At 38.8% G+C, this 22,412-nt stretch overlaps 2 protein-coding genes across 5 annotated transcripts in view; one reads left to right on the top strand and one right to left on the bottom strand.

The window, feature by feature from the left end:
• MCOLN3 (mucolipin TRP cation channel 3) overlaps window positions 1–8,154 on the bottom strand; it is a 15,863-nt gene extending 7,709 nt beyond the window's left edge. For 2 of the 4 annotated variants that reach the window (XM_005521012.3, XM_088060653.1), the window contains exons 1-7: window positions 7,312–7,522; window positions 4,326–4,555; window positions 2,370–2,537; window positions 1,711–1,864; window positions 1,154–1,238; window positions 977–1,073; window positions 285–384 (exon numbers count right to left, since the gene is read on the bottom strand). In XM_005521012.3, coding sequence (XP_005521069.1) covers window positions 285–384; window positions 977–1,073; window positions 1,154–1,238; window positions 1,711–1,864; window positions 2,370–2,537; window positions 4,326–4,553 — 832 coding nt within the window. In that variant the 5' untranslated portion in view covers window positions 4,554–4,555; window positions 7,312–7,522. Of the gene's footprint in view, window positions 1–284; window positions 385–976; window positions 1,074–1,153; window positions 1,239–1,710; window positions 1,865–2,369; window positions 2,538–4,325; window positions 4,556–6,343; window positions 6,425–7,311; window positions 7,523–8,132 lie in introns of those variants that run through there. The other 2 variants (XM_014250613.2, XM_014250612.2) reach the window with 2 other exon arrangements.
• The window catches only part of DNAI3 (dynein axonemal intermediate chain 3), a 27,725-nt gene continuing 12,639 nt past the window's right edge, over window positions 7,327–22,412 (top strand). The window contains exons 1-10 of the mRNA XM_088060083.1: window positions 7,327–7,832; window positions 7,900–8,008; window positions 13,290–13,374; window positions 13,623–13,661; window positions 17,071–17,252; window positions 17,795–17,899; window positions 18,729–18,866; window positions 20,271–20,470; window positions 20,725–20,841; window positions 21,537–21,721. Of these exons, the coding sequence (XP_087916209.1) occupies window positions 7,327–7,832; window positions 7,900–8,008; window positions 13,290–13,374; window positions 13,623–13,661; window positions 17,071–17,252; window positions 17,795–17,899; window positions 18,729–18,866; window positions 20,271–20,470; window positions 20,725–20,841; window positions 21,537–21,721 (1,666 nt within the window). The remainder of the gene's footprint in view (window positions 7,833–7,899; window positions 8,009–13,289; window positions 13,375–13,622; window positions 13,662–17,070; window positions 17,253–17,794; window positions 17,900–18,728; window positions 18,867–20,270; window positions 20,471–20,724; window positions 20,842–21,536; window positions 21,722–22,412) is intronic.

Genomic DNA, 22,412 nt, shown 5'->3' with positions numbered 1-22,412 from the left:
AAGACAGAAGGATGTACAGTGAGGCGTGGAAAAATTTTGTTTTGCCATTATCAATGGTGCAAGCCTTGAGAACTGCTACAGAAAGTAACGCTGTGGCTGAATTCCCAGGTTTTCAGATCAGAGGTTGAAGAACAACAATTTCTTAGAAAATCAGACCTAGAGTGCACATGCTAGAGATTGTATGTCAGTGGTGCCTCACCTTTTCATAAAGAAAAAGGTTAACAAAAATTGTGCTAGTGGACACAATTTCAGCATGAAAATTTGAACACATTTATGTCACTTACTTGATCCAGAAACATGCCAGTCTTTACATTCCCTGATCGCTATGTCATTGTCTAGACTTATTTTAATTCTTCCACTGTGTGCTTTATTATCAAACACAATCTGTATTAAAAACAAAAACAAATGAAAATAGGTGCATGTCTTTATAAAGTTAAACAATTACATATGTAGCCCACTGTATTGCTAAGCCTGCATAATGATGCAGAATAATTCTCCTAGGGGAGAAGTTACAAAACTTTTCTAAGCTTAAACTAATTCCAGTATCTTCAAATAAATGCTGTCAAAATGAAAGACAAATGTGCTGAATTATGTATTTGCCAAAAATTGTTCAATCAACCAATTACTAGGTAAAATTCTTTTAAACTACATCCTCATTCCTCTATGATCTTTCCCACAAGCATCTCTCTAAAGAGAAGAGATTTACACTTCCATTATACTTCAGATGGATTAGAGCACAAATGGCTGTAAGCCAAGCAAGTACTTCAGGAACACATCAGGAGCACTGAAAGCTTAACCTCCAAGAGTGACAACTGCTGGTTATTTACAGGCTACACTAAGCCCTAACAGAGTAATCCAGGCACCACTGACCCAGGGATACTCAACACTACAGAAAATACCTGTCCTGACTGTGCTGTAAACCAGCAAGTCATTTTGTGGTTTTGAGCAGAAAGACACGTGGCAGGCTTCCACATACCCGCAGAGTGAAATCGTAACAGTCAGGGAGCTCGTGGTGACGAACGGTCTGGAGGTTGATTGCCTTCAGATTGAACATGAGCTGCACTGCCACCAGCCTGCAACAGAGCTTCAGGTTAGCCTTGCACAGGGAAAATGCACCAATACCCCAACACAGGAGGTGCTCGTTCCTCCTCACCTGGGGAAATCCAGAGTGAAATTCAAATTGTGCTTTCCCATTGTTGTGTTGTCTAATGAAGTCGTTGGCTCAATGTACAAGCAGTCTGGAATGGATAAGGACTCACAACAATATCTCATGGATTATCAGGTTCTTTTACCGTAATCTGCCTGTCCCACTCCCGAGGCTGTTATGAGCTGTTGGCTACACCAGACAAGATAGCACACTTGAGTGAGGAGTCATCTGAGAAGCCAACTGACAAATACACTGGCTTCCTTGAACAGCAGCCAAGTTATTCATCATGAATTCACAGGGAACACTCCTGAAAATTAGCCCCAAATACTTGTACTAGATGGTCATCAGTGCTAAAGGCTCCTCACTTCTTTGTGGCATCAGACACTGGAGGTGAGGGCTAGAGGTTACTTACACAGAACTTTTCTTACTGGTTTTGGCTGGTAGTAAGTTCAATACAGATCATGTGATAAGACTATACCGTACTGTAAAGTTTTTTAAGGAATTTATCAAAAATGTAGGTCTCATCCTCCCAAAGAACTGACAAAATAGATTAGGTTCATCACCAGTCACAATCTCTGGGTCTATATCAAAGGTGTCGTTTCCAGGACAGATGATTCCTCGCTTGTAGAACTGCTGACAAACAGCCAGAGGCGTCTCTTCTGCTCCCCTCTTCTCATAAGCATGATTTCCAACAGAGATGTTGGGCAGCTGGAGGTACTAAAGTTCAAAACAAACAAACCAACTTAAATAGCAATAAAACTGTTAGTCTCTGAGAAAAAACAAAAAAAACAAAACAAAGCAAACCAGAAGTGGTTATAACCCATCTCTTTTATTTAAAAGGTCACCTAAAGAACTATGAAACCTAAACCACACAACAGCTGAGTCCTCAAATCTCTTAAGGTATTTGACAAAAACACTAAGTACAGGATTTGGATCTAAATACCTTTTTGCTTATTATGTTTTTCTCCTTACAATCCTTACTAGAAAGCCAAACTAGTTACTTGCAAAGAATTCTGGCTCAGATCCAAGGAGTGCTTTTAGTGTAGAACTAGTACATTGATTAACTTTAAGGATGTTACCTCATTACAGTGCTCTAGCAATGACAGAAAACCTAAATGAGTTGATGCTTTAGTCTTAAGCAATTGACACAGAAGTTAAATTTAAAAAAAGGTACCCAGCCAAAGATCATATATATTGTACATATTGCAGCAACAATTCCTACCTGGTTTATTGCAAAGAATATCTGGTCATAAACATCTGTTTGTGTGTATACAGCATAGGTATCATCCATTCTGTCCATATATCCTTTCAAGAACAGATGTTTGAATGCAACAGTGTTCTCTTCTTTGAAGGCAACCACCATTTGATTGCTCAATCCAAAAACCACCAGCTGAAAAAGACATTCATATTTTCTGTTCAAAGACAAAGTTGGCTTCTGGATTAACATATGAACCCTGTTTTATGAACAGCCAGTCTTCTGCCTCACTGGTAGACATGGCAATTACATGCAGGCCGCTCCATTTCACAGCTGGTCAAATGAAAGTTTGGCTTTAAGGAAGGAAAGGGTTTCACTAATGTGTGCCTTCAACATGTTTACAGCATCTTGGCCAAGGACTTGAATTTTTAGGAAGAAAATGATGCCATCTCAGGTTCCAGCTCCCTATACTGTTACACACGCTTTGTTAGTTTGTCCTGGCGTCAATTGACTTGCCCTGGGGGAATATCATTATTCCTCAGCCAAAAAGGCAGGGTAAGACTTAACAAGATCCCACTTTGAAGTCCTTACTCCACTGCACAAAAGGGAGATTGAGGACAACTCAGGAGAACAAACATCTCTCAATCAAGTTTCAGTGAAAAGTGCTTTGATAATAACTCACCAAAGCTGTGCTTGCAACAGGATAACACCTGAAGCTGGTAAAATAAATATATTGCAACTGTTCATAAAAAGTGAGCACAAAACTCACTACTACTACTAGTCACTATCCAGACTGGAAAATGTTTCTAGAAGTACATGATGTACTGTTCCTGGGAGCTTACAATTCTCTTGACTATTGTTTCAAATCTGGTGTCAGGTGTAGTGTGAAGAAACTCATCAGAGATAGGTCTGAATCAGTAGTCTACAGATTAGTTTTATGGCCATGGTGCAAACTGGAGATGCAGGTTTTGATAAGGGTAACTCAGTTACAGAGATACTGAAATGCTCTGTAGGCAAGCTCAGTGTGCTCAGCACACAGGAATATACCAGCAAAGCAACACTGCTCAGACTGAATTACCTACAGGCACGTTTTCTCTGAAAATACAAAATTGGCATTAGTTTCTTTTTTATTTGGATTCTTTCATCACCAACTCTTAGTTGCAAAAGGGGAGAGATGGCAATCAGAGAACGAAGGTACATTTGAAAATGAAACAGTAAGGGACACAAACATAGTGCCAGATGCACAGCAGGAGAACTCTTATTTCTGCAGTTTGTGCCATCATTCATGCAAATGGAAAGAAAGCATTCTTTTCTATACATGTACTGTCATAGCACATGACCATAAAGGGAGATCACATGTGGGCAGCTCTGAAGGATCATCTGGGGCCTTAGAAAGGCTTTATAAAAACTTTCTTCTGCCTTAACCACAGAACTCTGAGACAAACAATTGTGTTTTGAGCAGCAGATAAATGTGTTATATGAAATCTGTGGTGCAAGGCCAGGTGAGAGAAAGAGCGAGGAAGAATTTCTGAGGTTTTTTTCAATGCAAGAGTTTGTACACCATATGCAAGATACAAGTGAACATCATTAAAAGGTCACCAATTTCATTTCTTATCACTGTGATATTGAAACAGAGACGACTTTTCCTCCCCTCAAACACAACGGTGAAGCAGGTACTTGGGTAACAGATGTGTAGGGATGCCATCCTTTGGGGGGAAAAATGGCAAAGAAAAAAAAAGTAAAGTAAAAAACCAAGTTGAGCCCTTAAACATGATTCCTTTTATCTGTACTCCTAGAATACTATTTTTTTTCAGTCCATAGTTTTAAGAGAAAATTATGCCACCTGAGATCTAAGTTACATATATGCAAATAAGAATTTTGCAATCTATTCTTTCCCTTTCTCTGCACCACACCATGAATAGCATGTCACCTGCATTCATTTGACTTCCCACAGGCTGAGTCCCTCCTTCCATAGGTACTCACCTGAACTGTAACCATTACTATTTTGAGTAACTGAATCCCAAGTTTCCAAGGCTTTCTGCCGCGGGCCCAAAATTTCTCACATGGGTTCATGAAGAAAAATTTTAACTTCCTTCTAAGCTGGTCTTCCAAAATCCCCTCCTGTGATACTGATGAGTGTCGTTTGTAGCTGCAAAGGTTTTCCTCATCATGAGCACTGCAGCTGCTCACAGCCACTTCAGGATTTTCCATTTCTGAAAAGAAAAGTAGTCTTTGTCAGTTGAAAAACATGCAAGCACCAATGCAGTAGCAGCAGATCAGTCTGCACTAACAACCCGGACTCCAAAGGCATTTATCTTCTGTGAAAGGCACACTTTACAGTGACTTTCACACCTTTCTCATATTACTGAACATTTTCTGCAGAACTCCAAGAAAATTATGGGCAAGTTTTTAAATTTGCAGCTAGGCTGCCAGGACACTTATTTAATAGTGGAATTTCTGTCCATTTGGAATTACAGGGTCAGTTCCTGAAAATGTATTCCTCTCTCACTTGACAACAACAGCATATGTGTAAGACATCCTGACTCAAGGAGAGTACCAAAAGCCTCTCATGAGCATTCACGCTTTGGGAAAATTTATCTATTGCTGTAGCACACCTACAAGCCTGTGTCAAATCCCTGAAAGAAATGGAATTCTCAAGAGGCAGCGGTTTTCCTATGCATTATAAAGCACTTTTAGCACAGTTCATTCTTGGAAATGGAGATGGACCATGACAAATTGCAATTCAGATAAATTACCTGAGAGCATTAACTTGTCATTTGGCAGGATTATGACTTTTTCTTTTGCCATAAAAGACCCAATGCAAACCACCAGCGATGATGAACCAAACAAAAGGACCACGAGGTAATTGAATCATGATTAGTTGAAGAGGCTCACATTTGAGTTCAGTATGAGGGGAAAAGATGAGAACCTTAAAAGCACGTTTTGAGACATTACTCTGCATAGTATTCAGTATGTTTATGTTTTGATCTGTTACTAAATTCACTGACTCACAAACATTTTATAAACATTTAATAAAATAATTAAGAACTAGCCAGGAATATTGATTTCAGACAAAAGACTGATGACATTAAGAACAGAGAAGACAGCCTAGGCTCTGAATAAAGGTGTGCCTTATTAGACAGTTTATTTTTGATTCCCATAAGAATAGTTTTGAATGTAACTCAAACAAAACATCATAGTCAAGACTGGTTTTTACAAATGTCCAGTCACATCCAGTCTCCTCCAGCAGCCCCTGCACAGAGCAGAATAATAGTCTGTTTCAGATATGACTTGAGACCTTCAATTTCCCCAATTGTCAGGCAAAGCAAGAAAAGTTTTGAGTCAGCAGTGTAACACTAAGAACAGGCCCATACAGAGAACGAATAAAGTTCAACTCCTGTTTTATCAGACTTCCATTGTCCTGCAGGATAAAGTACAATATGCTGTGTTTGCCACTCATCTTTCTCATCGCTGATCCAGCATTTCTAAAATGGAGCTCTATTCTGCCACTGAAATAGTCCTGTCAATACCTGTGCTGGATTAAAAAAATAATAATAAATACAACAAAACACCAAAAAAAACCCCCAACAAATAACCAAAAAGCCCGGACCAACTTCTGGCCCTCACGGTGGGCTTGGGCTGCCGTTCCCACAGGCGCAGCCCCGTGTTGCCCCACAACCCGGGCCAGGATGTCGGCAGCCGGGCGGTCACAGCCGGGCGGTCACTGCGGGCCTGGCCGGGCCCTTCCCTCAGCCTCCCTGCCCTTGCCAGCCGCTGCAGGCGGCTCCCAGCCCCCGCGGGCTGCCGCAGCCCTGCGGATGGCACAGCGGCCGAGGCGGGAGCCGCCCGCATCCGCATCGCCGCCACCGGCCAGGCCGGAGCGCGGCAGCCGCTGTCCCTGCCGGGCTCGGCGGCCCTTCACCGTGGCACCCCATGGGCGAAGGCTGGGGCCGGGGGTGCGCCCCCACCCCTCTCCCCCGCTGCTGAAGGCTCCCGCGTACCTGCCACCCGTGACCGCTCCTGCCGCTCCGGGGCTGCTGCCGCCGCGGAGGCGGCCGTGAGAGCCCGGTGCCCGCAGCCCGGTGCCCGCAGCCCGGTGCCCGCAGCCGCCCCCCGCTCCCGCGCCCTCCCGGCTCCGCTTGGCTGGGCGGGAGAGCCGCGGCCTCCGCCAGCCCGCGCCGGCCCCTGGGCTGGGCTGTGCCGTGCCGGGCTAGGCTCGGCTATGCGGGGCTGTGCCGTGCCGGGCTAGGCTCGGCTATCCGGGGCTGTGCCGTGCCGGGCTAGGCTCGGCTATCCGGGGCTGTGCCGTGCCGGGCTAGGCTCGGCTATCCGGGGCTGTGCCGCGCTGTGCTGTGCACACCGGCACACGCGGCCTCTGACACCTTGTGCTGCACATCTCCCTCCTGCCGCACGTGACGGGCGGCTCTCCACACTGTAATACACTTCCTATGGGATGGTAATGCCGGCTCCAGATTTATTGACTTAGACTTCTCCACCAGGGGAAATAATGTTATAAATAGCTGTGTCGCACTCGTCATAAAAAAATCCAAAACAAACAAAAAAAGCCCCCAAAGTCCCTTTCAGATCACAGAACTGTAGCTATGAAAGGCAGCTAGTGGTACAGTGGATATGCTTAAGTCATTCCACTTATACGAAATTAAGCTATTAAAGTTATTAACTGAACTTCAAAGAGAGCGGACTCCTGCCTTGGGTCTGTGCCAGTCCCACTGCGCTGCGTAAATGATCCCTTTGGCATTGCTGCCTGACAAGAGGATAAACCTCGGGTTATAACTGTGCTCAGTCTTCAGCTGCCTAATTTGTGCTCCAAGTACCACTCTGAACACTGGTATAAAAGGAGCAAGTAAAATAAGGCCAAGACCAAAACAAAGAGAGTAGCAGGCATTTTGAGAAAGGGAACTTCCTGGCTGTACAGACTGACACGGAAGACAGAAGGAATCCTCCTGCTTACCATAAGAAAGGGTGGATGGACCTCGGAGTGGCACCAAGGACAGAACTGGGTGCTCCGTACAGAGAGGAGACTCCGGTGCTCCTGTGTTTTACATCGCAGCAAGGCAAACTAAATTATTTTTATGCATCCAAAATACAAAAGATACAGAATGCAAATCTTCATATTAACAAACCGCATCGAATCGCCTCAACCCCAGCGGGAGACAGCCACACCGCTGTCCGGCAAACACCGATGCCTGGACTGGGGGGCGCGGCTGGCCTGGCTGCAGAAGGAATTGTCGCCGCCTGTCGCCTACAGACCCCATCATGCCCCGCGCCCCAGAGTCCCGCCAGCGACACTTTTCCCGCGCACGGCATGCTGGGACGAGTAGTTCTTGTCTGGGGCGGCCCTGCAAGCTGCCGCTGCGGGGGCGGGTTTGCAGAGCAGGGCGCTGATTGCCTGGGCGAGCCGTCAATCACGGCTAGCCCCATCGCCATGACAACCTCGCGCCGCCGGGGACGCGCAGGGCCGCGGCCGCACAGGTAGGGACAAAGGGCACGAAGGGGACCCGGCAGCGCTGTGGAAACGGTGAAAGATTCCCGACCCGAGACCACACGGGCAGCAGCCGGCAACAGGGCTGCCCCTGCGGCAGAACCGCCTCCGCCGCCTCTTCCCGCCGCACTGCCCTCGGGCCCGAGGCAGCGCCTTCTTCCGTGCCGTGAGGGCAGTGCCGGAGGCTGGAGCAGGCCTGCCAACACTGCCCAGCCCCGCCGCAACCCTGCAAACCCCCGCAAACACACACACCCATCCTCAGTCTCCACAGAGATGGTTGTTGTTCTTACCTCTGCTTAAAGAAGTGTAATCTAATGTCAATTTTTACAATATAGCATTTATGTTTCAAAAGTCGTGACAATGCAACACATGTTACTGTTCCTGACAGGACCGTGTTATGACAACTTCCATATCATACTTAGTAACTTTTTAAGTACCACCCAAATTGTTACACTATTTTAATAGTTTAGACCAGTTGTACTTGCTCATACCAGAAGTTCTGTCTGGGCAAGATAACACTAACATATTTCCACTCTTTGCACTTGCTTTTTTTTTTTAATTTTTGGATTTGTGGATTAATTTCTATAGCTAAATGCATTATCATTATTTTTAGTTGCCCTCAGTTTTTCATCTGTCAGTTTGCCCTGTTACATTCTAAAATCGTGTGCTTCTGGCAGCTGTCCTGTCCACAGGCAGTATATTCCATAATTCATGCACTTATTGTGCAATGAAACACTTCTGCAGTCCTGTTGTTTGTTCCCAGTTGTTTGTTCCACATCCGTAAGCTCATGTGATGCCAGCTCGATCTCGTGTTAGGACCGTGAATCAGCATCTCCTGGTCACTTTCTCTGTGTCTCTTGTGATTTCACCAACTTCTATCATATCATTTTCAGGCTAAAAATAATCCTAGTTTATTCCCAGTACATATGTTCTATGTCTTCAATCATCCTTGTTATACCTTTTCCAGTTTTTATCAATTTCTTTTTGAGTAAAAGAAAGAAAAGAGAATCAGAATACAGTATTAACCAACATTAGGATGAAGTTTTCCATTTTGTTCTCCTATGGCTTTCTTATTAATTCTTAACCTAATTTTATACCCATTGCACTTACCATCCCAGATACTGTAACTACACCTACTGGTTTCCATCAAATAACAAAATCAACACCATGTTCAAGTAAGCCTGATATAATGAAAAGTTATAAGTGTGAAACCAGATACATTCAAATTGATTTGGCAGTTGCCAAAACTTCAGCTTTACTCCCTACAACTTTAACAATGAAATTGTGTCCAAATATGCACAAGGATTATTAGTAATTTTTAATAATTTTGTATTACTTGCTCTTTGCATGGAGCAAAATAGAATAAATTTAATTAAAGGCAACATTGCACATTAATTTTTGGAGAGACAAAGTAATTTTCAAGACGGTATTTTTAGCAAGTTCCTAAATGTTTACCAATGGAAATGTGTTTTTTAGCTTTCTAGAGATAGAACAAAAAAGCAATTAGCACATGGTTTTGATTCATTCCTTGTAGAGAAAATGCTTTTGTAAAATGGGCATGCATCTAATTCTTCTGTCATTCCAAATTATAATAAATTACTGCCCTAAAATAATAATGCACACAAACTTGACCTTAAATCATTCAATTAGGCAACTAATGAATCATTCTGTGTCCTCAAATCAGACAGGTTTTTTGGTAGAATTGATAGCTAATTAGTTTTTGCCTTTTGCAGTACCTAGCAACTTCACGGATTTGTTTATAGCTGTAAATGTTTCAGTACATTAAATAATTAGGAGGACGCTCTGATCTTATTTTTTCTCTTAAGCCTAACGTTCAAAATATTAGAGCCATCTGTAAACAAACTTGGCTATAAAATATCAAACAGAGTTGTCAAATATTTACCCATATTTTAGCAATTACATAATGTAACACTGTGCTCAACTGAAAAACTGCTGAAAAATTAGACTGAACATAATTAATGAAATCTAAATATTACTTAATTTTTAAAAATAAAATACATGGCAGTATTCATGACAACTGATTTTCAAAGGCTGCAATTTTATGTAGATTTTCCACTCTTAAAATTTTCAAATTATGTTTATTTAAATGTTGTTTCCAACCTCTTTTCAATCATAGAATCATGATTTTTTTATAAACATAATGGAAAGGCATAATACATTTGTGTGTGCCCTGACAAGTCCTTTTTAAATATGCAGTATAGAAGTATTCCTAAGGGAATAGGACCTAACCATAGATTAAAAAATTAATTATTTTGGTCACATTTTCAGACGGTTCACTAATATGGACTGGTTTTTTTTATGGCTTTCTTGATAGCATTTAGTATTTTGCATAAAAACATAGGGGGAAAAAAGCGCAAACCCCCAAACTAAGAAGAAACTGCTGAAAATAGCATCTTTAACTTACATATTGTGACTTTTGTTCTTTTATACTTGTTTGGAAGAGGTGATGTACAAAATGCTGCTCTTCAATACATATTTGAAAGTTCTCAGTGTATGTGTGTGTGTTTCCTGAAGTGAGCACCTGGAGGTTACCATATTCCTGTGTAAAAACCAACTTTTCGTAGAAGCTTGGGCCTGGTTATGCTTCCAGAGAAGTTTCTGGAAGCTCTGTCTTTGCTTTCTCTGCAGGCCTTCCCTGTTTCCTGACCACTGACAATCATATGGCCACAGGATGACAGAGGGCAGGCATGATAGGGTATTGGGCATATTGAAAAGAAGATAGTTTGTAATTTTCTATCTGCTTTCCAGCTGGGAGGTCCTGTGCATCCCAGAGGGAAGCGGGAACAGTCCCACTGACTGCTCTATCCATCTGCAATCCTTGAACAAGGGCACTTTTTGTATTAACAAATGCACCAGGCACTGACACCAGCATCGCCAGCGCAGCCCTTCTCTCTATAGTGCTGCATCTACCTCCATACCTCATCCTTTCAGTGAAGGAGGAGGAACTGATTACTGGGACACCATTTCCAAAGAGTTTTAACTGTTTTTATAGGTAAAATATACTTGTGTTTATCTGTGAGTTATTTTACTAAACACAGGATGTGACTTATATCAGCCTTCTCAATGTATCCTCCATTCATGTGACTTAGAGTTTAGGATACTCAGAGGAACTCACTCAAAATTTCCAAACTAGTTTTGTTGCAGTGCATAATTATGAAATGGTGAAGTAAGACATTGTGACTGGAATATATCTGAGATGGTTCATACTGTCCTTCAACTAATTAGTACAACAGCTGCCCTCACCTCCTCTCCTGGAGGGCTGTCTCTCGTATACAGAGGCATAAAGGTTGGTTTCAAATTAGAATAGTCACAGAACCAATTTACAATACGGGTTACAATTTTTATATGTAAAATACACAAGATAGATAAGAAACAGCTTTGTACAGCTTTCCTTTTTAAATAAGGAAAAATCAATCTCTTTTGGCCACCTGAATTGATATGCACTCTCAGTGAGGTAGGCCTAAGTGTTTCAGAACTATAAGCTAAGCATATTGCACAGTCTTCTTTCAAAGATTATACATGTATATGAAAATAGATAAGAAATACATATATATATATAAAATATATTTATATATTTGTATATAAATATATTGACTGTTACACAGAACTATATTAACAGTGTTTCTACTCCTGTATTTGACAAAAATACTGTGAGAATGAGGGCAGAAAAAACTCCCAACTTTCTCCTTAGATTCATTATATATTATTTGGGGAGGGGGATAAAAACATCATCCCATGCACAGCAAAAGTTTCAGAATTCTGAAACATTAATTTTCTTTGCATTGGTATCATTATTTATTTTTGGAAGAAGCAGAAGATTCAATTAAATTCATCAGACAGATTAATGGAGGGGACTGCATTTGCCATAATCAAGAGAGACAAAACAAGAGAGAAATACACTAACATATAATGGATGCAGCCTACCACCTGTGATCTCCAAGATGCAGTATGATACAGAAAAGAGTCTGAGGATTTATAGAGTATACTTTTCTACTTTGATTGGAGTGAAAAATTAAAATGCATAACTGTAATAAGAATGTCAGACTCTGCTCATATTAAAGCCAACTGAAATTTACCTTGAGCTCATGGGAGGCCAACATGTACCCCAAACCTCAGCTATTCCATCAGGCTATAATCCATGACCTATATCTTGCCATCAGTGGTCATCTTCATACTAAAATTTAGAACAGAAGCTAAGATTATATTGCTTGCTTCTAGAGTATTTGAGGGCTGTGTTACAAAACAGTAAGACACTTTTTCTCAGTCTGGGTATGCCACTGGAATTGCAAATACACAGGGCACAGCATGTTTGTTTTAGCACTCACTATTTTTAGGCTGTTCATAAGCAAACCCTCAGGACAGAACATTTATTTTATAAACTCATCTTTTCACCTTATGCATCTTGACAGCAAATGTGCTGTTCACATGCACAGGCAGACAGGCTATAGCTCCTGTAAGAGATCATCAGAAATAGTTATGTCATGCCAGCATTCTTAAAGGTGCCGTCTCTTTTTGTCCTATCTTCATCTACTTTCCTCTTGTTAGCAGTAAAATTGTAATAGCACCCAAATACTGTAGGTGCTCTGTAGACATTTAAAAAAACTCCCAGGCAGTTTACAGCCTTAAAAAGCCTGATCATGGAAGAGGGAGGACACAAACAAAGTGAGAGCCCCATAGTCCTCATCCCATCTGAACACCTCTGCCTCTTCAATACTATCATCAAACTATTTTAACACTTGTAAGAGAATTTGGGCCATCCTGATTTAGTTCTTCCACCGGCTGCTATGTGAGCTTCTCCCACATGATGGTGCTCTCCAGCCTGAGCAGCGGGCAGGCTGAACAGCATTTCTCCTTGCCATGGAACCGAGACTTTCCTGCACTACTGTTCTAATCCTTTCTCCAGATATTGGGATGAAGGAGAGCAAATGGAACAGGAGTAGTCTTCTATACAATATCATCTGCTGCTGTGTGGTTGCTACATTTAACTAGGCATACATCTTCCTGAGTTTGTCCTCCACAGAGCTACACTGAAAAAAACCCCTGGAAATAGAAACGCTTTGTGCAGCTGAGTAGTGATTTACACTTACAGACATTGGGACAAACATTTATAACTAGTGAATTTTCACCCATGCTCTTCCCACTTTATCTCAGGTCCTTAGCTTTCATGAAGGGAAATCTCTGTCCTAATTTAACCTGTCACTATTGTGGAAAGTCAGTGCTCATTTTCAAACACCCTGGACAAAATAAGTTTTTCATGTGATATGAAAACACAGCTTATGATTTAAAACTATGAAACATACCTTTAGCTGCATATGAAAATATTACTGTAATGATAAGCTACATAAAGTCATGTACCAAATTTTCACTCATACATGGTGCATTCTGTTGTCTATTTAAAATTATTGATGATATGTATCTTTCTCTAGAGAAATCGGAAAAAAATATCAGAAAGTCTCAAATCCAGCAAGACCACCATGAAAGGTTCAAAAACATCGACAAAGAAACAAAAAGGTAAAACAAAGCTAAGGAATCATGAACAGGAAAAGGAGCACAGCTTTGTATGTAAGGTACAGCAACAATGAAACAAACTGCAATCTGGGCTTACATGAGATCTACCTTAATTATTCTGGCCTCATGCATTAAAAAAACATGAGATCAATTAGAATATGCTATTTTATATAGATAACTTAGAGAGGTAAAATTACTAATTATAGTTATGTAACCAACACTACTGATAACATCATGTCATTATATTTCAGGTAAAAAGAAGGAAGTTGATCTTTCTATGGCCAGTATAGGTAAGTACTATGATGGTTGAGTTTTGAAGTAGTAGTTCTGGAATAGTCAAAGCATTTTGAAGCTTCAGTGTTATTAATGCAGGGAATAAAAAGAAAATATTTTTTATGAATAAAAAAATACTATTTTTATGAAAAATATAGAATATATTTAATGATTTTTTAAATGAAAAAATATAAACCATTTAGAAATGCAGCTATCACAGTGATTACAGTGGCTCTGAGTAGGAGGCAGTGCAGCAGGAAACAAGTATGGGTTTGTAGAAGAGGTTTTTTCTTGGTTTGAGAGGATTTGGTATAAGGGGAAATAAAAATGATCATAACAGAATTATAGGGTTCTTTGTATTTAGAAATAGTTCGGCAATTAAAAGTAAAACATGATTTTTAAAAAATAATTCATTAATCTTTGCTCTTTGTCAAACCATTATTAAATTTTATGAGAAAATTATTTTAGCACATCACTCGTGTTTTTTAATCATGGATACCAAAAGATATTGATTAGCATATTTTTATTATATATTTATAATATGTTTATAATATATTTTTGTAGGGGAAAAATTAACCATTTAAAAGTCACAATCTGGCTTATGTGCAAGTTCAGTTTTAAGCATAGCCATAGTTAAGGTCTATGTAAAAGTATGCAATTATCCAAATTTAAATATATTCTTTTTTTCTTAGACACCCAATTATTTCCAACGTTTTTTTATTTTCCATATTTGTGGTTGTATTTTCTTCTGACCCAATTTGTGTAATTATTCCTCAGATATAACTTAAATTGATATAAAAATAAAATTTATCTATGGTTTACAGGAATGATCCAAAGGGTTCTTATTAATTGGCTTTTAACAATACAGCTTTTATTGTTTAAAGTTAAAACCGTGTGGCAAACAAGGAATACAAAAACTAGGTAATTTTATAAGAAAATGTAAATCACTTGTTTTCCTCCATAATCCTCTGAGCACTGGGTGAAAATTGTTCTCTGGTTAGCATCACCAAAATGGCTAAGCTGCAGTTAATGAAAATGCACAAGAAGTGATCCCACAGATGATTAAAGTGGTACTTTAAAAAATGTATTTTTAATGTTCCAGGAGACAGATAGTAAGAGAGAATTGTACCTCCACCTACTGGCAAATAAGGTTCGAGCTCTAACAGCTGAACTACTGCTAGGAACCAGTTGCTGAAAGTAGGAAAATAACACTGGTGTAAGCAGACACCGTCTGTGCAAGATTTAAACTCCATGCACTCATTCCTTAGGCCTGCAAGTGTTCTTTACTTCTTCCTTAGAGTTTCTTGGTCTTTTGTGAAGTTCTCGTAGCACTAAGAGCTGCTGGCTGCTGTTAAAAATAATATTCTGCAATATAGAATTTTAGTTCTTTAGACTGAAAGGTGTAATTTTAATTCTGATCATTACTTTGTTTTTAACTTGGGCTTATAACAAGAGAGCATTGGAAAAAATGCACTTAGAGTATCTGTCATACTCTGTTTCCTCTTGTAGTGATTGTATTTTTGCTTAAATTTCATGCTTATTTCATTTGGCAGTGAAACCTACATCTCTTTAAAAGGATTTTTCAGCATTAGCATTTGTGCACAAGGCTTTATACATGATTCAGCATTTTAAAAACAGTAGCATAAAAGCTTATTGTTACAGATAATAATGTCTAAAAACAACCATCACCCCTAGCTGGGATTTTTGAGGTCTGGTGTTAGCAACAGTGAGTTTGGATGACTTGGAGGTTTTTCCCAATCCACATCCCTATGATTTTGTATTTTTTGGAAGCATCCATTCAGAAATCCTGGAACTTTCCAAGATATCAAAAAGGAAAATCATGCAATATTGATTACAGCTTGCGATGAAAGTGAACTAATGGCCTGTGCGTGCTACAAACAGATTGTATGTGCTATGAAAGAACTAGTGGACACTAAGTAATCCATACTTGGAACAGTGTAGCATGCACCAGAAACATCAGGCATGCCATTAATTTTAGTGATGACTGTGGCAGAACAGATGCAGTGGAGTAGCAGCTCTGAAAGATTTTAAAGGATAAATGTCAGATTCATCAAGCATAATGAATTAAGCGATAGGATTGTGCAGAGATTAAGGAGGATTTATCATTTTGTTAGTCCTTGTTGGCTTAGATTAGACTTCTCAAAACGTGCTGACACAGCTAGTCACAATCATCATTTGAGGTATGTCAACTTATCTTCAAGGCATGCACAAAGAGGAAAAAAACCACAGGTGCTGGGAATTAAGATAAAATATTATTTTAAACTAAGTGAAGAGACTGAAACAAAAATAGAAAGTATCAGCTATTATCACAACACCCAGCACATTTCAGTACAGAAAAATAGTACACAGTATACATGTCCCTAAGTCTTTTAGTTTCCAGTTCACCAAAAAGATGAACATCTGCTAACCTTCTCAGGCAAACATGTAGTGGCCTTCATGAGGAATGCTCTTACTAGGGCAGCTGAGACAGAGCATGAGTCTGCTAGCAGGGCCGTATAGCAAAGGAGGAATCTCAGGGGCAGGATTCAACTAGCTGGGCCTAGAGTGATCTTAGCCACTTAGAGCTGTAATGCAAGCTGGAGATGGAACATGGAACATGAGAAAGATCAGCATTACATACATTCAGCCTTACTCACATACAGCTGGCACACACAATAAGAAGCACTGTATATTATTCTCAGATTGAGTGTTTGCAAAGCACAGTCAACAGGTCACTTAACTGCATCCAACCTCCCCAAAATCAATGAAGGTATCTGTGCTAGCACAAGGATAAGAAATATCTTGTTCTGAGTTGATATGAATGAACCTACCAGACATCATGTGTATAGAAAACAACAGCTCCAATAAAGCTGAAAAGAAATCTCAGACTTTAATCTCAGTGAGCTTGCTTTAGTCTCATTTGATTAGTGAGAAGTAGTCTCTACTGCAACTGAACTCCATGGGAGCAAGATGAAAGTCCAAAATCAGAAAAGCATCCTTACTTGGGAGAAGCCTCACCTACATTAAACTTTGGCTTAATATGGTGCTGCCCTACAATGAAGGACCACAGGGTATTTATTCAAAGCTTTCATAAGTCAGAACTGTGTGATTTTGCCCTTAAAATATTAAAACCAACCTGTTAAAGACTTCTTACTAAAGTTGTTAATAACCTGTTGATCAAGAAGAAAAAAAGCCCCTCATACCAGGAAAATCATATTCATTATGTGCAAAATGTTGGGTAGAGTATTTTCAAAGATTAATAAAGTAAATATCATTTGTATTTCATGCCTTGAAAAATACCAAAAACAAAGCTGAGAGGTTCAAAGGCATTATGCCAGAAACAGTAAAGGCATGGAGATATCAAAGTATATATGCATGTTTAAACGACACTCTGAAGTTATCATGCAATTTTGCTTTTTTTCATAGGCCACCCAGAAATCTTTCCCTTGCTTTTGACTGCAAAGACCCAAGAAATCTTTAATTGCCGACCTGATGACGATGTCACAGAAAAAGATTGTTTCAAGTGTATTAGAAAAGAGGACATAATTCAAGACGTGAAAACAAGAGCTAAAGCTTCTGATTTCCACCGTCTCAAAAAAGTTATCCTAGTATGTAGCATATTTCATTCTCACTTTAAGACTTATACTCTCAGAGTGTCAATTCTTTTGAATAAGAAGGGTCTGTTCTTGTTTGACTCTGTGTAAACATACTGATGTTCTAATACCTGAGTGCTAGTGGTTGTGGACCATTGTTGCCTCAAAGTTTCTCATGGCTTGCCATGCATTTTTTTTTTACTAACTTCAGATTGAAAATATGCTAAAAGTAACATAAATACTATTAGTTTTGATTCTGTGAAATGACAGCTTCATATATTTGGCTTCCCCTAATTCATGGCCTATTTATTGAGAATCATCAAAACAGTTTATTTTCAGTTTAATTGTCCATATGAAAGATTAGTTTTGTCCCAGACTCACTTCTATTACAAAATAAGCCCTATCTATTCCTTTCAATTAGCACATGAAATTCTCCATTAAGAATACAAAATTAACCTGAGATACTAAATTGGTAGTAGCTTTTCCAGTCACAACCTCATGTTTGTTTGGAATATTATTTGTTTTCAGTTTTCCATTATTTTTTTTCATTAAAATAGGAATATCCAGGGGAAGAACTCTTGGTAGTTTTTGATCCAGACTTCCAGTATGGACAGAATTTTTACATGGTTGCTTCTGAAGAAGCCAAGGAAAACTTTCTTAAGGTAAAATCCAAGTATGCCAAAACATTTTTCTATCTCTGAATATTTCAGAATCTAGTCTCAAACAAAGATGTTATGAATGGTATTGTTAAGCACACAATATTTCTCTCATGGTTAACTTGATCATAGAAAAATATGTGTATCACTGTAAAAATATATTTTTTTACTGAGAAGGGCTAAATTAAATTTTTGTATTTTACTTCAGAGAGACAGTATAACCCCCACTGCTGCATTTTTATCATAAGCATTCATTTTCTCAATACCCTGATTTCTCATAAATAAAAATAACAGACAATAAATATATTGAGCGTTTTCAAATAAGTATTATACTTATTTTTCATAGTATCTGTGAATATATTCTTCAAATCATGAAAATGGTCTTGAGTTCTAAATAGCTCTAGATAAATAGAACTTGTATGCTGCACTGTAAGAGAATGTTTATAGAAAAATTATATAATTTTTCAATATAAATTTGCCATCCAGCATCAGGGAATCAGGAGAAGCAAAATTTAAGAAAAGTAAAATGCAGTTCCAGGCCAGAGGGCCTAATGGACAAAAAACACTATAATTTATTTTTATATAAAATTATTTGCTTTCAAGACAATAGTTTCTTTTAGTAGTTAAATATTAAATATTATTGGAAAATTCTAATGCACAAATGAACGGGACCTTAGCCAGCCCTACCCAGAGGCACAGTATACCCAGACTCACTGCACTGACACAAAAGTAAAGAATGTGTGAGTGAAGACAGAAAACTGGGTTTCTAGTTAATACTTACATTTCAGTAACAAATTTTTGAAAAAGTACCATTTCTTACTGTTTGATATCACAGTCTTTAGTAACTGAGGAAGAAACAGAAGAAACAGAAGAAGAGAATAGAGAAGAAACTCTGGAAGTCCACAAACCTTGGGTTTCCCTTGGCAGCGAAAAGGAAGTTGAAGAAGAATCTGTTAAAGAAAGGGATACAAAGGTCAGAATCAATAGATGTTAGTCAATCAAATAAAAATAAACCCCCTGTATTTCAAGAAAAATATCAGAGAGAAATAGAGAAATAACTAAACTTTTAACAAAAGCTGAAAGTGCTGCAGAAACTTTTGTTTTGAACTCTGTTCTCTTTAAGTCTTGCAGATAAGGCATGTATCACTGCATTGGACATAACTACTTTTTAAGGTGTAAGTTCAAAAGTCCTGATCATCTTTGGTTACTGGCACCTCTGCCACTTTTTGCTCAATTTACCAAATGGCTGGATGACAGAGTCATTGCTCTGTTTCCATGAAGCTCAATGAACTGTTACAGTATAGGGATGGCATTTAAGTAGCATACAACACTTTTTAAGCAGCTACAGCTATTACAAGCTGATTTTACAGGAGGACATATTTGATTAATTACATCTACATTTGATTAATTACATCTACAGATTACATATACATATACAGAGAGAGAAAAAAAAATAATTATATGTCCAAAAGCTAGATCCACTCACAGCTGTCACCTAACTTGTGATATGTGGGGCATCTCCAAGCATCTAACTGTCCATGAGTGATTTTTATTTAGTAGCTCTTTTCAGGGAAGACTGGCTAGGTTAGTTAGCCAGTTCTCATAGTTCTCTGATAGTTCTCAGCAACTGGACATCTTGCTTACACCTAAAAAGATGTCTGATTGTTCTAAAGCTATTTCATAGTCATTCAGTTTAATACAGAATACTTGGACTGTGAATGTATTCTGCACTGTTGGCAAGGTCCACTCAAAAGTATTTTTAGCCTGCTTTCCTTTCCAGTTCTGTGGGAGGTGCTGGGGAAAAGTACCTGGATATGAATCCAAGACAAAGCAGTACCTCTCTACTGCCTGAAATCAAGTACCACTCTTTGTGGGCAGAAGTCAAGACATGTCTCTTCATCCTTCCTAGTTCTCAGCATAAAGAAACCCCTCCAAACATTTTTGCATCTTCTTCAGAGTACTTTTCTCACCCTAGGCACTGCAAGGGAAGTTGAAATACCTCACCCAATGCTGAGAATTCCACCAAGAGGGAAGAGCTGAAAAGTTAGGTCTTGGAAGCCTAATTCAGTATCACATAAGGCTTCCTGCAAATCAATCCTTTAATTAAATGTGTAGTTTTGATATTGGATGAATTAGAAAATGTAATTCTCTTGTCCTACTAGCAGTAATCCAAAACTGCTACAACAATTACAAACTTATTTTCTATTATATATGTAGTTTATTTATAAGAGCACTTCAGAATTTCAAAATGCAGAAATATGAGTCAGCTCAACACTGAAATCCCACAATTCCACAATTATATGAATCCAGTCATTTTAAAGAATGAGCTTCCCAAAAACTTTCTTTTCTGCTAGCCATGGAAATGTATCTTTTCCAGATTAAATACAAGGTCTCTCGAGTTCGCAGGATGTTTGGTGCACCGATTACGTTTACTGACAAGAATGCTTCAGATGACAAAGACATGTATGCTGAATGCACGGCCTATGAAGACGATACTTTCAGTATTAAAATGCTTGAAAGGGATGTGGGGGTGCAGATGGTTCCAAAACTAAGAGAAGCTAGTACTCAGACAAAATGGTAAGTATGAGAAAACAATTTATCAGCTTATTTATTAAGCTATGCACTGTTTCTTATATCAACTAAAATTCTGGAGTTATTCAGTTACAAACTGATTAATAGAACAAAATTGGATGCTGTGTTTGCATCTTTTTTCTTAAATATTTTCTAAAAAGTTTCTATAAAAACTATATATTTAAATTTTACACATTACACAGGTTTCTGTCTTTGAAATGTTTTCTATATTTACATTCAAATTTATTCCAATTGTGTAGGACCTATCCAAAAAATGCATCCACGCAGTATTGTACTAGGCAGTTGTCAAATGAAGCAAAAGCAGAGAGTCTGTCATCTGAGAAGCTGAAACAATTTCTTACAGCAGTACATATAAGGTAAAATTATTGAAGCAATACATTTAAGGACTACCAGAAATAATACAAAATACAAGCAAGTACTCTTGTCTGAATGGATCATTGGTCTGGTCAAATATAAATTTTATTTTTTGTTTCCATAAACATTTTTCATTTTTTATTATTCTAATATTAACAAATAATAACTTTATACTTGATTCTTTGAAGTCTATGCTATATAGACATATTTACTTTTTATTATACTATAGATATATAATGTTGCTTTATATAGATATCAAAACTGCTGAAGTTAATAGTGATACATCTTTTCAAACAAACTGCAAAACTGATCTTTTAAACACTGCCCATTCAAGTAGATGGTTGTGCAGTAAGCAAAGATGCTGTTCTACCTATGATTGTGCCCTTATCCATGTCCCATTAAGTGGGACAAGTCTTACTTAATGACATTTTTTGCACAAATAATTGGACAATTGCACTGTACTTGGTCCACAAAGAACTTGAGTTAAATTCTTGGTACAGTAGTTACTTCTGTTTAAACAGAAGAATGTTTCCTTGCAGTGATACTTCACTGAGAACTTAATACTTGATTTTTTAAATAATGTGATCATAATTTTGTGAAAAACAGAAGCTACCTCTTTACAGAAATATTTGTAATTCTGCTACTGAGTAGACACATCTGGATTATTAAAGTGTTAATTGTTCTTTTCACAAAACAGAGTAGAAATTGCATTGCAGCAAAATGAAATTATGAATGTTTTTTTTGATGACTGGAAGGCCCTAGCAGAAGACCAAGAAGAAGGCAAGCCAGATGTTTATCTTAAAGCATACCAATCATTTACAGATGTGCAGTATCTCAAGAATAGAACCATTAGCTGCATTCGCTGGCATCCAACCATTTATGGTAATGCACTTACAGTACTGATTTGAGTTTTTAATGATGGGTATTATATGACAGCTATAAAATATGCATCCTTCATAAAATCATCAGCTTTCAAATTTAAAAAGAAATCAAAACTGATTTAGTATCCCTGTTTGAATTGCCAGTTTGAGGCAAAATGAAAAATGAGACAGACAAAATTTTTGTAGAATTTATATGGGTCACGCAAAGTCCTTTACCCTATTGTATAAGTGGAAGTCATAGGCAAGAGAAATTTCCCTCCATGAGGCTCATTGAAGCAGGGTTGTTGTGCCAGACTCTTCAGATGGCCCTGCATACCATTGTGCTTGTGCCTATGCCTGGCTCTCACAGTACCTAGTACTGGAATGCCACAGTCACAACAGGACATGGCTCTGCCGAGTGCCAGGGAGCATCACAGGACATACAAAACGTCAGCTCCTGCTCGCTGCTGTGGGTTATTGCTCTGCACGGCCAGAACTAATGGCACAATTAAGTTCTATATAAATGCCCCTGCTCCCAGCATAGTACCAGCCAATACTGCAGCCTGGGCAAGAAAATGAATTGGGTTACAAAGATTTGTCTTCATGATGGGTGGTCAGGACTATATGACTGTCACATCATTTCAGGTGCAGTATTGCACCACTGAGGAGCACGAGCAAAAAAAAGAGGAGTTTTATCCTGATGCATAGGCTCT

Source organism: Pseudopodoces humilis, chromosome 10 (assembly GCF_049639895.1).
Source record: "Pseudopodoces humilis isolate 2021_Gansu_Grassland_sample_001 chromosome 10, ASM4963989v1, whole genome shotgun sequence".
NCBI lineage: Eukaryota > Metazoa > Chordata > Aves > Passeriformes > Paridae > Pseudopodoces > Pseudopodoces humilis.
This window is presented reverse-complemented; position numbering and strand designations above follow the sequence as displayed.